Source organism: Aphelocoma coerulescens, chromosome 3, assembly GCF_041296385.1.
Source record: "Aphelocoma coerulescens isolate FSJ_1873_10779 chromosome 3, UR_Acoe_1.0, whole genome shotgun sequence".
NCBI lineage: Eukaryota > Metazoa > Chordata > Aves > Passeriformes > Corvidae > Aphelocoma > Aphelocoma coerulescens.
In genome coordinates, this window is record NC_091016.1 from 74,812,084 (window position 1) to 74,830,346 (window position 18,263).

General features: G+C 36.6%; 1 protein-coding gene across 1 annotated transcript in view; it reads left to right on the plus strand.

The window, feature by feature from the left end:
• FAM184A (family with sequence similarity 184 member A) overlaps positions 1 to 18,263 on the plus strand; it is a 74,522-nt gene that overhangs the window by 35,797 nt on the left and 20,462 nt on the right. Inside the window, exons 6-9 of the mRNA XM_069010905.1 lie at positions 2,043 to 2,165; positions 5,853 to 6,014; positions 7,866 to 7,991; positions 8,186 to 8,332. Of these exons, the coding sequence (XP_068867006.1) occupies positions 2,043 to 2,165; positions 5,853 to 6,014; positions 7,866 to 7,991; positions 8,186 to 8,332 (558 nt within the window). The remainder of the gene's footprint in view (positions 1 to 2,042; positions 2,166 to 5,852; positions 6,015 to 7,865; positions 7,992 to 8,185; positions 8,333 to 18,263) is intronic.

The window sequence follows — 18,263 nt, forward strand, 5'->3', positions numbered from 1 at the left end:
TAATCAGATTTCACTGTCTCCTCTGTCAAACGTGTCTCACTAAGGCATGTGGTGATCAAATAATCCAAGGAAGAAAACAGTCAGGCTTAAATGCAGAGCAGAGTTGAATTTTGTATGAGGAAGAAGCATGGTACCAGGAGCCTTGGGATAGAAGACAAGAGGATTCATTGGGACTGGGAGCCTGGGAAATGCATCTGTGAAACAGAAGAGAATTCAGCAGAATTAGAGTAGGAGTCAAATAATAGCTCAAATATTTCTTTTTGCTTCAATATTTCCATCTATAAAATGAGCTGTAAAAATGGCATCAGGAGGATCATGAAAATAGAGTTGCTAATAATTTTGCAGTACTGCACAGCTGTACTGACAAGTATCATCAGAAAAATAATTACTCTGATATCAGAATAGGGTCTAAATAGCACCAGTGGAATTTTGCAGACAGCAGATTTCAGCATGAGCAAGACAAATTGGTCAAGCTTCAATGAGCAAGGAGCATTTATCCCACATGTTGACTCATGTGGACCCAGTGAAGAAGGCAGGCACTTGTTCAGTTAGGTTGTTTAGTAATGTGTTAGTGACAGTGTAACCCTCTGCTTTGTCACTCTGTCCAACCTGTACCGTGAATGAGGAGATCGTGCAGGCAGCGTACGCAGAAATTACTCATTGCCTACTGCATACCCTAAAGCAGTGCTAGAAATAACAAGCTGCTTAGTGTGCCTAATGTGCTTACCACTCCCCACAAAACACTTGAGGCATCTCTGGGTTTGGATGAGGAAGGCTTGGCCTCTGTTGCTTCTTGGAGTTGGCTGGATAACACTACATTGCTGTCTTGCAGCAGGAAACCTTGGGTTTCCTTAGACTTTTATACCTTTTCATGACTGGTTTTCCTCTTTAATACTCTAGTTCTTCCTCCCTGTTTCCCCAGTCTTACTAATACCTTCAGTTGTACTGTTTGTTTCAGGCTGGCTCTGGTCTATATATTTTCATGGCTGTTTCTGAGATATTACTGATTTTTCAGAAACCTGAGCCCAGGTCTGCACAAAGGCACTGAATCAATGCTAAGCCTTGCATTTCAGCTGAGCCTCTAGGAAGGAGTTAAGAGCCTCTAGCTCCATGGACACCTTGAAGCCTTGTATGGCATGATTCTGGAGCATCTTGCTTGGCAGCCTTAATTTTCTTGTGGTATTATAAGTTATATAGTATATTCCACTGAAATATGTAATAAAGTTCTAAATTTTAACATGTTTCCTTTAAAGTATTTCATGAAAGAAATTGTTCTTCTGAAAATGTATTCTGAATATTACTGAAGCTGAAGTATAAATTTGTAATTTCCCTTAAAAAATGTAAAAGTTTTTATCATTTTTATATATATACGCATGCACATAACATAGGCTCACGTAAGAGAAATATAATTCATGCAGCAGTTATTTTGAGAATTTGGCTATTACACCATAAAAGTTGAATGAAAACAGGGGTGTTACTTGATTCTTTACATATAGTTAAACTTGAAAACTAATTGTTGATCTCTTTTGGTTCTACATAAATTTTATAGATATATGGTGTGGGGCTTTTTTTTCCATTTATCGTAACATTCTGAAAAACTTCACAGAGCTCAATCTGGATTTTAAGATTTACTATTTCCTCTGGGGATTATTTGTGGGAAATAGATGGGTAAAGACTGAATGGCATGCAGATTTATCAGTGTAATTTTATAAAAAATGAAAAGTTCTTCTTTCAACTCAGATTGAAAAACTGTGAAAGTAGATACAGTTTTAAAGCTCTTGATAATTGAGAAGTAATTGAGAGGAAAGTCCTGTTTGTCTTTATTCTGTGATTAATCCAGGATGTTAGATTATAAAATAAACTGAAAAATGAAGACATCCGTTATAGAAGGAAATAAATATTTGTGCTGTAACAGCTTAAGGAAAGGGTTGAGATGGTAAGTATTTATGCCAACTAGAATCATTTCCGTATGGTAGACCTGTACTTTGCAGTGACTGTATGGCATGTATTTAATATTTCTTCCATCCTGCCTGTTTCTGAAGGAGTTGGAGCAGCAGTTTGAGAAGGAGAAACTGCATTTGGAGGATGATAAGAATCAGCTCCGACAGCAGCTGGAAAACATGAAGGAAGACCTGACAACGAAACTGACTTCTGCCAATCAGGAGGCAAGGGGTTAACTTACTTGTTTCTGCTACCACATTTCATCAATAGTGAGCTTAGACTCCAGGACAGGTCTAGGACTATGCTGTTGAGTGTTAAGTGCTTTATTTCTGTTTAGAGCGGAGTATTCTTAAAACATGGCAAGTTAGTTGATGCTTCTGAGCAATGATTTTATTGTCCTTCACAAAATTAACGAAGTAAGAGAGATGGAGGTAGTAAACAGGTGATGTAAACAGCTCTTTATTTTTAATTCTTTTTATCTTCTCATTAGGTACACAGACCTCTACACAAAGTATGTCAGGAGAGAGGGAAAATTAACTGTATTTAAACCCATATGGCTTGTGGTTAACATAAATTCTGGTCAGTTTCCTGGCTTACAAATCATCTTCATGTATTTTCATCAAAAGATGATACGAAATACTTTTAGTAAAACCCAAATTATTTGTTATGTCTTGATATATGCAATCAGTGTTAAATGTATCATATCTCAAGACAGTTTTAATTTTTTTTAGTTGGAAATCACCACCTTTTCATAATACAGTATTTTTTAACCCAGAAGTACATTCTACTGATACCAAGAACATCAACCCATTTTTCTCTGGAACTTTTTCCGTGTTTCAAGAAAATACTCATCAGCTTTATTGTTTAGCAAGCCCTGTGTATGATTTCAGTGTGTGCTTTAAGTGAGACTTAAACATGAATTTAAGTATTATTTTGCAGCAACATTTTTCATTACTGTTTTCTATGCTGTACAACATCAGAGAGCAGATGTCTCATTCTGGTGACTTGCAAATTGCACAAATGCTAACCTAGCTTAAGAAAAAAACCTGCCTGTTTTTAATATACTAAGAGGGGAAGACTGCCCTTCCAAAAGTATAGATTAACTTATTGTAGATTTTATTTGTTAATATATTATATATTACTCTATCAATAACATATTGATGTATTACTGTATTAATATACATTATATTTTATTATTATATATTAAGGTATATATTCTGAAAATATATATTAACATATACTTTCAGAGTAGGACCTACCAAATAGATGGGTATGCCAGAGATTATACATTACCAGAGTAGCTAGACCTCCCACCTTTAGAATTCAGCAGCTCTGCTGATCAGTCAGTTGTGAGTACCTGTTTAAACAGGAGACTGTTCTTCCTGCTGAGGGTTGCCGGTATCTTTGCTATCTTTGCTTAGATAAGGTGCAAGTTTAAGCTGGAACCGCTCTTGCTCTTTTAACAGTATGCTCACCTGCATTCAAATTGATGAGAATATGATGTATTTGTTATGTATGTTAACATCATCATACACAGCTTTATTTTTCAGTTCAAAATTACAGGAAGTTTAGTTATTTCTTTTTAGCTTTAACTGGTCTGTTGTATGTTAACTGTCATTGTTGCTGGATTAGATCTGAGTCGAGCACTATTGTCATTCTTTCGTCATCTAACACTGTAGGCTTACTCTTCATCAGTCTCTCTTGCGTTCATGAGCAATAAACTTTCTCCTTCCCTGAAGGAAATAACTTCAAATGTTTTAAGAATGAGTTCTTGTTATCCACCTGCTATCAAATTCAGGCTTGGGAAATTCATCAGAACACTGAATTAACCAAACAGAGGCATAGCTGCGGAATAGGAGACTAAAATAGGGAGCTAGGTCCAGCTGCTGTCCAATATTTGAGTTTATATACAATCCTATGCCAGGATAAGTGTAATACAGTATATTTTGCATAGTGAAAGAAAGAGAGAAAGCATACAGGCAATAAATTCTTGGTCTGTAAATCCACTCCATGTAGTACAGAGGAGATATGTTTTATTTCATTACTCTGTTTATCTTGAGCACATGAAAGAAACGCTTCACTTGCAACCACAGCTTACCCTTAGATCTCTATTGACAACTAACAACAGTTTCTCAATGCCTCCACTGACCTAGAAAAACTTCCCTGTGATTTGTTTGACACATCATTAGCTTAGATGTTATATTGCTACTGTTGCTTCCTTTTTTTGGTTTGCTTTAAGTTACAGAAGTCATTTAACGGTAGGCTTGTATTTATTACTTTCTCTGGATGCTAGCTTAGTTCTATCTTCCCTGCTGAGAAAGCTGCTTTTGAACCTATGCCATCCTCTTTTCTTTTTGACAGACTTTCTGGTAGCAATTATCTTAGCTAAAGGATGAGAGAAGATTGAAGCCTCATTAGGCTTGCTTCTAGTGCTAAGCTATTTAAGAGCAGTGTAATCTTAAATATTTGCCAGAGATTTTTTTGAGAGTTTGGGTTAAGTCAAGATAGTGGCTTTCTCACATGTGTCTCAGGATGAGGCTGGCTGTAGATTTGTTTCCTTTCACTGTAGACCAGCCAAGGCCTTTTAGAATGATGATATGTTTGTGTCACTTAGCACAGTGATCTAAGGATTTGCTGTCTCCATGCAAAGGATTTCTGATGGTGTTACTAAAGGTCATTATAAACAGCCTCCATCATTGCTTTGTCAACAGCAGAATATATCTTAAGCCCTATGAGTGGCATTCCTGCCTCCTCCCATATCCTTTAGATCTACAGGACTGCTATTCATACTGATGCAAGTGGTTTGCTACTATCAGATACATAGACAGCACTGCACTGCCAGGATACCAATTTTGGGGGCAGTTTTTCTTGTAGGGATTCTCCTTCAGGTAGCAGGGCTTTGTAGGGAATTATCGGTTGTTTGAATATAACTCAAAGGAGCACAGACATGCCTCTCATGCCAAAGAAATTTTGGATTCCTTTCTGAGAGGAAAGGAGGAGTTCCTCTTTTTAAACACTTCATAGGTTGTCTCTGTGTGTATTACAAGCAGTATTTGTATGTAATTATTCTAACAAATTTTTCTAATTATTCCTTCTTCCAAAGGAAGAGTGGTTATAATTCTTACCTGTCCATGCTTGTAAACCAAAGGCTAGTCTTTTCTTGGGACACTTGTCCCTCTGTGAATGAATTTATCTCAACATACAAAGACAATAGCATAGACTATTGCTTCTGCAAACAATGCATTTCCAATTAGCTGCTGTTCTTTGTTACTCCCTGCCTCCCATTTTTCTGTTTTTCCAACCTACATACCTAAAAAGCTTTTTCTTTCCTGTAGCTGGTGAACTATGTTCAGTCCCTCATATTTTTATTTGAAGCAAAGAAGTATAGTATCATCATTTTACAGATGAGAAGCTGAAGCACAAACAGGCAGAAAAAAAAGAGTATTGTTGCATAGCAGTTAAGAAAATTATTACATTATACTCTAGAGGTGTTAGATTGAGTTTTAAACAGGCTGGACAGGTAGCAATCTGCAAACAGAGAAACTTTAACCCCAACACAAGTTAAGTTATATATTAGATTAGAGTTTATGTATTTTGAAATGTTTCTCATTAATTTGCTTAAAACATACTTTTTCATGGTAAAGTTACAGGCAATTTCAGGTCTTTTATGCAGCCCCTATGTACATCAAACACACATTGGATATATTTTTTTACTTGTAAAAATCCTTTGAGTCTTTGCTTTTATAATATTACAGGAATTTGTTTTTAAATACAGAAGCATTAAGTGATACTAACGGAGAACAGGCAGTGCAACTAAAAATTTGTCTGGATCAGAATTAGGAAACACCAGGATGGCTTGGCTGCCATTAGCAATAATCATGGAAATTACAGCTTTTTTTGTCACGTCGCAGGTGTGTCGTCTGCAAGACCTAGTACGAAAAAGTGAGCAAGGCCTCGGGACTGCGGAAGGACACATCTCCAGTCTTCAAGAAGCTCAGGAAATACTCCAGAAAGAGCTAGAATTAACTAGAGCAAGACTGCGAGAGACCACAGATTCACTGTATAGTGTTGAGGTAACCATGCTGGTGGAGAATAAATTGTGTAAAGGATGGTCACAGCGATTTTGGTCTTGTTTTTAAAATGGCTAGAAGTGTTTTATGGTGTACACCTGATAGAAGGAGCTTAATGTGGCTTCATCAAAGAAGAGATTTCTATTTCAGGCAGAGAATTTAAAAAATGGAAAATAGGATAGGTTGGTGTGGGATTTGATTTTTTAAAATTTTATTTTATTGGTTGTTTGCTTTGGAGTGGGTGTTTTTTGTTTTCAGAACAATTTTAGTACTTAACATGTAGTGCTGCAAGCATATCTTTGTGTGGTTAATGTAAATTGTAGCTGCCAAAACTACATACAAAATATGTTCAGAGTTTTAATGGAATTTCATGAAAGGTTATGAGTTAAAACTTTCAATTCCAGACAGTTCATGTCCTGATGCAAAACAAGGTCCAGAGCTTACTAGCTCTGGAATTCACAGAAACCTTTTTGATGAGTTTTTTGAATACATCTATGCCATGTTTTCCTTGGATAATGGACACAGTCTTCATTTCAGACTCAAATTTAGAATTTCAGTAAAGATTTGAGAAAAATTTTTAGAAATGGGCTATGATATCTTGAAAGATTGGAGACTGTCACTTAGAAAATGTGACCACTTTATACCATTAAGCAATTAATTTGCCTAGGCACAAATGTATCGTCATTTTAATTGGCTTAGATGGAAATAGAACTGTCAGTTAGTCTGTCAATAGCTCATTGACTGCAGCACTGGGTAAATATTTCATTTTTGTTTCTGCAGTAAATAATGTACATTTGCAAGATCACAAGAAGTGTTTGAAGTAGAGCAGCAAATATTATAAAAATTTTTTTTCACTGAGCCTGCTTCCATATTTTTTTTAACAAAACCAGCCTGAAACAGGATATTGGTATATTTTTTTATTTTTTTCAGCTACAGACATTAGAGGTACACAATATTACAGATTATAACTTCCTCTGTATTTTTTATAATGTCTCTAAATGTTCTTATGAACTAGTATTGCTCTCTTCACCTATTAAAACATTTAAACATTCATACATAGTAGGTTACTATCATTTGAACATTCAGGTTACTAGCAATAACATCTTAACAGATTTTAAAATATATCAAAGTGCGGCAGAAAAGGTCTCATTTCAAAAAGTATTAATTCAATTTAGAGGGTTATGTTTGCTTCTCATGAATGAAGCAAGCCCTGCAGAACAACATTAATGTAAGTAAGATTTCTAGGTAGTACCTAATACTATTCTAGTATGGTAAATTTCAGCAGAAATTGGTGGGAATTTTTAAGGATGGTGTTCTCTGTGTTCAGACTGTGAAACCTTGTTTCTAGCAGGCTTGTCCCATCAAAAAACAGAAAGAAGGTATACATGAAATTTGTATCACGTACAGATAGCTCAGGCTTTGAAATTCAAATACTGGATATTTGATGCTTAAAAAAATTTAAAAAATAAAATTCAAAGCATTCTTGACAAGGACCTAAGCCACCTGCTCTAATTCTGAAGTGAGCCCTTCAGTGAATGGGACTTGTTGACCTTTTGCGGTTCTTTGCAACATAAATTATTCCATGATTCAACGTAATGGTATTTGAAAAGATTGCAGAATGACTTATTGGAAAATTGCTTTTTATAGGAATACAGACTTCTGTTTCGCAAGTAAGAAATATCAGGAGATGTATAGGCATTAATTGTGCATAACTAGGAATTTCACACTGAAGAAGCTGTAGTTCAAATTTATGAGCCAATTGTAATTGATATTTTTATTCTAAATACACTCACTTCATGTTTGAAATACACTTTTGCTGCTGATCAGTCTCTATTGTAAAGTTTGTATTTGCAGGGAGAACTAGATCAGGAGAGACAGCAGCATGAGGCAATGATTGCTGCCATGAGAGAGGAGGAAAAGTTCAAAGTTGACAGAATGGCACGTGACTTAGAAATAAAATGGACAGAAAATCTTCGGCAAGTACTACTTTTTTTCTTACATTTTTTAATAAGAAATGAACTGTGTATTATATGCAAATGTACTATCAAATGAAGTATAAAGCAAAGGTTTCTGTCATTTAAGATTTTCCAATTATTAATGAGGTCTTGATTCTTTCTCACTTCTTGCACAAGGTCCCACTGCATTTTAGTTATTTGACCTTTGTTTTCAGACAGGAATGTAATAAACTTCGTGAAGAGCTGAGGCTGCAGCATGAAGAGGACAAGAAGGCAGCCATGACTCAGCTGTTGCAGCTGAAAGAACGTGAAAAAAATGCAGCAAGGGATGGATGGCAAAAAAAGGTTGAAGATCTTTTAGACCAGGTAACTATGGTGTCTTTGAAAACTGGAAAGCCATTACAGTTTAATTGTTGGTGGCTTATTACCAGCTTTGAAATGAAATTTGTTAGCATAGGGCTTTTTAACTTAATCACTATCAAATATTTTAAATAATATGTGGAGATAGCATTAATTATATGAATGTTGATCTTTACGTTAAATGTGAATAAAACTTTTTACAGGTTTGAGGGGATGAGGGAGAGGATGTTGACAGTCTCACTTCTTCACTACAAGATTGTTTTGATTTTGTCAGCTCAGCTGTTGTGCTGTTAAATATCTACCAATGCTAATTGTTTGGACTTTAGAGGTATCCCCTATATTTACAAAAATAATAATCTTCTATGTGTACAAGAATAACACTGTACAAATCTCTCAGAAGTCAAAATATCCCTCAGTTTCTATGACACATTTATTACAGCTATGTCTTAAGTGATTTTGAACATTATTTTGGGATAATTTTGTGTAAGTACTGAGGTTTTTTTAATGGTAACTCAAATTTATAATCTCAGTTATGTTAGATAATTCAAAGAAAATACTTGCTTTGTACTTTTTCCAAACCATAAATGCTGTAGAACTGGTTTTATTGACTCCAGTTTGAAGAAATACCTGATAATGAACAAACACATTTTAAAGTGAGAGTAACAGATTTTGGAACTCATTAAATAACTGTGATTCCAGGGTGTTATTGTGGGATGGCTTTTAATTTGCTGTCTAATTTGGGAAGCCTAGAAAGGGACATATTAAACTTTCCATAGTTTTAGCATACTTTTATCTCTACCTTTAAAAAATACCATGTTAAATCTAACCTACAGTTTCATAATGGAAAATTAGTATGTTGCAAATATACTTTTTTTTCTGCCTGTGCAAGACATTTTGGAATCAGAAAGCTAACTGTAATAAGGAGAATTTACTAGAGAATTTTCAGACATGGGAAAAGGTTTCCATGTGCAAAATGGTTGCATTTTTCTTTTTTTAAAATTCCTTTTACTGTATCAGAACTGTATGCAAAGAGATTATAGCATGTGAGGACTGCTATTTTTTTCAAACCAGCTGTGGCTTTTCCATACCACTGTTTGAGCTGAATAGCTATTTAATAAAGATTGAAAAATTAGTGTTGGTAGTAGGGAGTTAAGCTTTCTCTCTGTAGGAATCTGTATTTTATCTGTTACACCTGGAGGAGAGAGAATTCCAGACCATAGCATAAAAGATGGGTGACTTAACTCTTGGAGAAATGGATTTGTAGTACGTTCCTCCTGACTGCAGTACAAAAAAGGTAGTCTCTGAGAATTGTAGTGACCTGAATCACAGAATCACAGACTTGCTTAGGCTGGAAGAGGCCTCAGGAGGCTGCTCAAATCAGTCAGCACTGAATTAGAACCAGGTTGCTTAAGGCTCTGTCCAGTCAGCTCTTGAATAACCTCTAAGGGTGAAGATTCCACAGCATCTCTGAATATAATCTAATTTACTGCTTAATTATCCTCATAGTGAATTTCTTCTTTATATTTAGACAGAACCTTCTCTCTTTCCGTTTGATTGTTGCCTCTCATTGTTCTGCTGTTCTCCACCGTAACAAGGCTAGGTCCACTTTGTCTGTAACTACCTCATAGGTACTGGAAAGGTATAAAGTCCCACAAAACCATTTCTTCTTTAGCCTGAGCAAATAGAGTTACCTCAGAAGGATATCTGTTCCAGTCCCAGCCTTCCTGTTGGTAGCTCTCCATTGAATATGATCAAGTTTATCAACATGTGTCTTGTACCAAAGCTGAATGAGCTGGAGGAGGAGACAGAATATGCCCTCCAGGTGAGGTGCAGTAAGCGCCAGGTTGAAGGCACTGACCCCTTCCCTCAAACTACTGGTTGCTCTACAGCCCAGTGTGCTGCTGGCACTCAGTGCTGTCACACCATGCTGCTGGTTCATGTTCAGCCTACCATCAACGAGGTTGTGCAAAGCAGATCTGTGACCTGGTATGGACCAGTGCACAGGTTTGGTCCTTCCTGTGTCAAGGACTTTGCATTTGTCTTTGCTGAATTTTGTGAGGTTCCTGCCAGCCCATACCTATAACCTAGATAGGTCCCTCTGGATGGCAGCCCTGTCTTTCAATGTATGGTGTCCATTCCACTGTGTTGTCCTCCACCTTCTATTCTTCCCAGCTTGGTGTCACCCACAAACTCTATAAGGATGCTCCTCTGTCTCCTCCTCCAGAACTGATAAGGTACTGAAATGAGCAGGTCCTGGAATGCCTTAGAAATTCTGCCCTGAACTAGAACTGCCTGAGATATTGCAGTAGGGCTGTGAAATTGTGGATTTGTTACATCCTGGTTTTAATTTGTGGGAATATGTATTTGAAACCCATTTGAAAGGCATGAAGCCTGTATAAAATAAGGAGGAGAGGGAATCCAGCTTCTCTTTCTGCAGTTCAGATTTTTACACCTGAAATAGTGGTCTGCTCTATACCAGTAGTATTATAATTTATCAAAACAATAGTCAGGGTCTCTGCTAAATAATTTGTAAATCCTGATTTGACAGCAAATGTGGCCAAAGTGTGTTCTTTATGCTGAGAAAGTGTCTAGAGGTTCGTTGCTTAATTGTATAATTTCTGTTCATAAATGTTGAATTCAGAAATTAAATGCTCATCAATACAGGTGCAATTTTCTAATATGTATTGATGCACCTCTGATTTGATTTTAAAACAAGATACAAAGAAATGTGTAGCCTAACTTGAAGTATAGGAATGGTTATGTAATCATACAGGGCTGAAGAGCTGAAAAAACAGGCTTAAATATAGTTACCTATACTGTAGAAAAATACAACATAGAGTATGCCCACCTGGGAATGTTGCTGACTGGTGCTGGGAAACTGAATGAAGAGACACAGATATAAATGTTAATTTAAAAAACCCCCAAACCAAACGGTTTCAATCAAAAGAATTATGCCCATAAAGTGTACTAAGCTGATTGGAGTTTTTAAAATTATGTTATTCTGATCTACAAATTTCGGCTGTTTCTATTTGTTTCACGTTTGGTAGGTGGAATCTAGCTCTTGCATAAAGCTAGGTAAAAGTTTTGCTTTCATACCAGTAATGCTAAGTGGTCCCTCACAGAATGCACGTCAGATTATATTCTAACAGTGTAGCTTTGTTATGAATAAAATAATTTTCTTGAGATAAAATGCTACTCAGCTGATTAAGTGCTTAAACACATTCTTGCCGGTTGCAAAGCACCATCTACACTTAAGTGTGGTTGGTGCTTTAACTAGATCAGTGTCTAGAGACCAAGTGTGTAGTTTTTATCTCTGATATGAGAAATTATTCTAGAAAACAAAAAAGAAAGTGCTTTTCCTTTTTTTCCCTGTGAATTACACCAAGTACTTCTACATCAATCCACTCGAGTTTCATAATGAAATATGCAGTGAATTCAGATATGCTAGCTCCTTTCCATTCCTCTTAGCTCTATAATGGGGTTTTAACGCTTTTCTTAAAAACATTTTACTGCTGAGAAAGTTTCAGCCAGGGCTAAAATGGCTGGAGTTTTCTTTTTTTTTTTGAAAGCATGAGCATGTTCTCTCTTTTGCCTGGAAGTCTTGTGCAGCCTTCAGTTCTGGGCTCTGAAACGTACGGGTTAAGATTTGTATTCTTATCTGTTTCCTCTTGTGATACGTTTCTTTCAGTAAACTGAATCAAGGGTTCTCATTGTGGATGGGCTTTTCTATGTTTGAGATTCTCCCATCAATATTGATTCTCCCATCTTCCTTACTTTTCAGTAACACGTTTCAGTAAAGTAAGTGTTTTTGTCATTATTTTTTCCTGTATTTAGCTTTCCCATTCTTAAGTAGCTTCATACATGGCCAAGCATTAGTGTGACATTCTTCTTTCTTAACTTTGTCAACTTTTCACACCAAAGATACGTCTTCTATTAAGAAAATATCAGAAAGAAAGATCAGAAGTTGTACAGCAAGAATGGACAAAAGTATACTACATACATTTCAGTAGCTGTTGTTAATTTTTCCTACTGCAAAGACTCCTTTTTTGAAAAATATGTTGAGGCTTCCTCTTCAGAGTTTGTTTCTGTGATGGTGTGCTCCTTTTTAAACTGTCAAAAGTAAATAGGAGGAACTTTGACTTATATAAAAACGTAAATATTTCCTTCTGATGTAGTTATTATTCAAACTATAGTTTTCAGGAAATGACAAACTTAGTCTTAACATATTGGTCTAAAAATCCTGAGTATACTGCTGTTGATGGAGTGCTGAGAAAAGTCCCTGAGCTCCTGTGCACATCTGTAAATGGCTTTTGATCAGGCTTCATTCAGAGGCAGTTACTGCTCCATCTTTACTTGCCCGTGTAAAGGTGCTTATTGCAGAGCTGATGTGCATCCACATTAGCAAAATCAGGAAATGCTACTTTCTTTCCCCAGCACAAGGATTACTGGCCTGTTCCACAGCCTGGGTAATCCTTGCATTAGAAGATTTCCTGTCCAATGGATGCTGGAAAATTCTACAAGAAGTAACCTGCACGTACCTTGTATCAGTTTCCAGAAAGAAGGGAGATAAACTTTCAGCACAGAATCATTTTACTCAGCTCCCTGTCAGTTGATATGGTCCTGAACACCCTGTCTAACAGCTTGTCTGTCAGAAACAGAGTGGAAGTAAACTTCACATGACTCCCTCTTAATTTGCTTTGGTAATTCTTGTATTCAATAATACTAGTAAGGCTACCATGACATCTAGTGGATGGTAAGGGATGTTAGGCAAGATTTAAAAAGCACTTAAAAAGCTAATGTGTGGAAATCCAAAAGAATAAAAAGAAATATCTTACCAAGGAGGGAGCAAAGAGCAGAAGGCACCCTGGAATGCAGTTCAGGGTAATGTTTTATGCCTCCTCTTCAATCTGTAGATACCTGTTTTTCCAAAGGAGCATGCCTTCTTTGACTCTTGAAAACTTTGACAGGTTAAGACAGGTCTCAAAACTGTGGTCTTAATGGGACTGTGCTGTAACTCAGGCAGGCCTCACAGAGAATTGGGGGAGATTTGGGAGTTTCTGCCTAGATCCATTGTCTGTGTGCATCCTGCCACTCACCACTGGTCTAGAAGAATGGGTACTCCTGTACTCCAAGTGGGAAACCTACGCTTTAAACAAGTTAGAAACTGCTCCACACGAACATGTGGATAATCTCATAGTCCAGACTCACTGCAGCCCTCAGACAGCCAGCTACTGAGGGTGCTTCCCCTGGTTTCATGACTGTCTGCTTCTCAATAAGGAATCCCTCTTGTTCTGGGCTGCTCCCTGTTCTCTGCAGAGATGTGATCCTGATGATGAGTTGGTGCATTTGTTCTGTCCACATTGGTCATTGCAGTGTTGTCTGAAGCCTGGCCATGAAAACAAATGCCTAACAAATGCCTAACAAATGCCTAATTCAGCTGTTCGTTACGAGCCTTTGGTTTTGGTGAGCTCGTTCAGCCCAGCCCACGCCTTCATCATTATTTTACTCTTTGTTTAAAAGATTCTGAATATAATGGAGGAAATTCATTAAAGACCATTTACAATTAAGAGCTACTCAGCAAAACAGGCAAATAAAAGCAACAGAACAAATCAGTGTTTTCAAAGTATTTTCAATAGGACACAGTAGGAATACTAACAAGTGTGAGTTTGTTCTCTGTTTTATAATAAATGTCTTACTAGACTTTTTTTATCTCTCTTTTGGTTCCTTCATTTTTTTTCTTCCATGGTGTTGTGTTTAATTGAGTTAAAAAAATACACCTAGGCTAATGTTTGAAGCTAATGTTCATATCCAAAGAAACCTGTCTACCTGATCCTAAACTTCTAATTGAAATTTAATGTCACAAGTTTTTGTTTGGCAGTAAATCTGGAGGAGATGGAAAGACTTCTGATTCTATTTGTCAATGGATGAAAAGAACATTAAATTCTTAGTACTGTGCATGAGTAAAAAGTTTAATTTGAGATTTGGAAGTTCCCACTTCCAAAACTGGTAAATAGAAATCTAAGCCAAATCCAATAGTAATGCCATCCCCAAAATGAAATTTTAATCCTATATTTATATATGTTTTTGCCTTGAATGTAAGATAAAGACTCTGGCAAGCATCAGTTTTAATTTTAAAACACTTCCCTCAGCCTGTTTTCTCTGTACTTGCTTGAGTAGCTTTTACTTTTGGTTCAAAACCAATGCGAACAGCGAACCCTGTAAGGAACGAGAGAGAACTTAACAGATGGGGCAAAATTTGTTTGACAGTCAGCAGGTGATTAAAATTTGAGATTAAGGGCAATGATACTTCTGTGCTCCAGGAAAAATTAGTCAAGATGTGTATATAATCTTTAAAATCCTGACAGCATTATGACAAATAAATGAATGAAGCTCTAGTCCCATTCTAAAACCTTTAAAAAATATGAGGACATTCAAATGCACTTGTTTTTTCCCCTGACCATTGAACCTGCAGTTTGTTGGATTAAAAGCATTTGTTCCAAAATCCAAACAGATACAAATATGCAAAATACCTAGGCTAACCCATGCCATTCTATGATTTTGCCTAGAAGTTTGACAGATTCCTAAACTGGAAAAGAGAAAAACTCCATCTTTTAAAAGCAAGAGGGTAAGTTTCCCACCCTCTGATATCCTGGAGATAGCACCTTCCTTCAGGGTCGCTCCAAACGTGGAGGAAATCAGGACCAGTTAGATCCCAGACATTGTTAAAGATTTCAGAATGCCTTATATATACACTTCATTTTCCTTATCAGAAAACTGCTCAGTTTTGAGATAGGGAAAGGGTTCTAAATGCTGCTTTTTCTTACCAGTCAGAGAGGGCAAACTTTGATGTAGCTCTCCAGTTCCTAGCATGTCACAAGCCTCGAGCCAAGTACAAAACGTTGTAGTAGCAAACAGCTGCTTTCCAAATCTCTGCGGAGTCATCTGCTGCGTAAGCAGTGCACAGCCAGAGACGGTGCATCTGCTGACAAATCAGTCCTTCTCTTCAAAGACGTATCTCGAGGGAGAGTTTTAGGGTTGTTGTTGCCATTATTAGCTGGATAAAATGGACTTGTGCCAAAGGTCCCTCCTGCTTCTGTGTTAGGCGCCTCAGAAACTCGTTTCCTTTACTAATGTCTGATAGGTGTGCATAGGGTTTGTTCTTCAGAAAGGTAAGCAGCATCTCTGGGAAGTCATTCTTAAAATGAAGCAAAGACTGTGTAGCAATCTCGATCTGCTTTGATAAAACAGGTAAAGTAGGTGCTTTCCCAGTTAGGGTCTCAGGTTTTACACGAGAATCCCCATTTGCCAGCAGTGTTTTGAAAATTCAGTAAACCGTATAGCAAAGTCAGATTGTGACACAATTTGACATTGAAATGTCAGTGAGGGAAAAGTGTTACATAACTGATCTTTGGGTGATACGAAGACTGATGCTGAAATTCAGTGTCAGGCCTCTCTAATCTGGTTGAAAGTAATTTTTATTTCAGAGAAACCATAAATAAGAGAACTTCCATGCATTCAATAAGTTAATGTCCTGCAGGAAGGAAGGTAACTGAATGAAAATGTGAAAATGACACTGGTGCAGTAAATGTCCTTCTTAAGGAAAATGACACCATTTCATCACCAAGAATGGCCCCTGTGACAGCTGTGATGAGAACACAAACAACTGTTCATTACAATAAGCAAACACAAAGCTTGAACAGTTTCAAATCACTAAATCTATTCTTTACTGCAACATACATTTGCCCAACTAAACTGAAAACTCAGCTCTTCTAGGAGAGATGTTGAAAGAATCTTGTCCCATGTACTGCTTACAAAGTCTTTCAGTCCTGCTGAGTAGCCTGCAATGATCAGTGGGTTCTAAAGCTGGTACATATAAAGATGTAGATTATATTCTCTGCTGCACCTGTGCTGGTCGTCTGGGTCATGATGAAGTTCTCTTGGTTACATCTGAGGCTTAGCTTTGCATATGCTGAGGGTGGAGAAGATAGTACTTCTACTGAAAAATGAGACAGCAAAATCAAGTGAAATCAGGTTAGCTAATACATATATACCAAGTAGAGATGTGTTTTCAGAAGTTTCTGTACTTTCAAGAAGTAAATTAATTCACTTGCACACCCCATATCTACAAAGCCTGATTTCAGAGAGAATTGAGCAAGGGTTTCTAATACCACAGTAACATCACAAACTAAATCTCAGATTCCAATCTGTAGAAATAGAGTGATAGTTAAACCCACCTTCTTGTTTCTTAATCATCACTTTTCCCCATCACAGACATACAGACAGTGATAATTATGCCTGCAGTCTTTTTGCTTCTTAACATTTTTCTTCTCCAGAACATGGATGGACCTTGCTGCGGAAGTACTCATAAGGATGTCTGGAATTTTTATGAAATTTCTTAATAACACTTAAACCAGTGTTATTTTGGAGTTCTGCATTCTGAATGTGTTCTGCATACTTTTGAATATGGAGCTGCATCTGATTAAATTGCTACACGTTTTGCTTGAATCAGCCCCCATACCAATTGACTAGCCTATATGATTCTATTTTTACTTGGAACTTCTCTTCAGTGTGGTACAATGTGAACTTTTCTGCTTCAGGTGTAAAGTCTAAGTATTTCTTAGTCATACCACAGTGCTGCATAGATACATCCAGCAATAGAAAGTCCCAAATGTTCTAGAAAGTGAACATTTATTTGGCAGGAGATCATTCCTGCTCGTAACAGCTTTGTTCCTAAACAAATCAAATAGATGGGAAAGGAAGCACAGAAAAATTGGGTGGATTTGTTCAGACTAGCAGTGTCAAAGTCCGGTGTTGAAGTTGGAGCTGTTAGATGCTGATCTCTTGCCTTGTCTGCTGGAGTATGATGCCTCCTAGTGTTTCTTTCTTGCATAGAAAATTAATGCTTATAACTCTCCGTAATTTTAATAAGCTCACTTTGGATATTTCACAATAATATATTTTTATGTTGTGCCTTTTTTTAGATTCTTGAGACTGAATAACAATTTCTTTTTGTTTTTTGGCAAAGTGTTATCTAATAGTTCCCATCTGTAGGCTTTCAGGCTGATGTCAAATACTTGCTGTCTCCTGGAGAAAGCCATTTTCTTGACTGACCTGTGACAAAAGGGGAAAGTGGTCATGCTGGATTTGAAATTGTTCTCACTTAATTTCTGATGACTCTGTCTGTGCATGTGTGTGTGTTTATCCACATGGTTCATATATATAAATACACAGGCATTTTTATATACATATGAACGAACTATGTATATTATTTATATGATCAATAATATTTCATAGAGCATTTACTTGGCAATATGTTGGGATTTTTTGCTTTTCATTAGTAATCACCACTAGTATAAGTGGTACATTAAATCATTTTATTGCTGGAGACTTTCAGGAGTAGTCTTTTATGTACCCATTTGGTTCTGAATTTTAAGATGAAATATTTTAATAGAAGTGTCTTCATTAAAGACTAAACTAATTTTCTGCCCTTTAGCAGTGAAATTTTATCTTTAATATGATGTATTTAATATGCTTGTGATGTTTAAGAGACACAGATGATTGTTGATTGTGCCCTTATATAGTGTCTGTTCATGTACTTAATGATTTCTTCCCAAAATTATTTTGCCATAAAGGAGAAGAGAAAACAAGTGGATAACTTCAAAAGTCTTCCGCTGTGTACCATATGTCTATATAGTAACATTATGTTAAAGAGATAATGCTATACTGTATGTCAGAAACATAACATGGTAAACGACATCATTCTGTTCTGTGTTCAGTAGCTTATAGACTAAGTCAAAGCAACATACTCATATTTTTTCCAGATGGCTTTCAACTTATTTTTCTCTGATGGAATTATAATTAATGTTCTGTGTTTACCCTTCCTTCCTTATCCCTTTTTCTTTTACTTAGTTGATTTCTGAATGTTTCCCTTTATTCC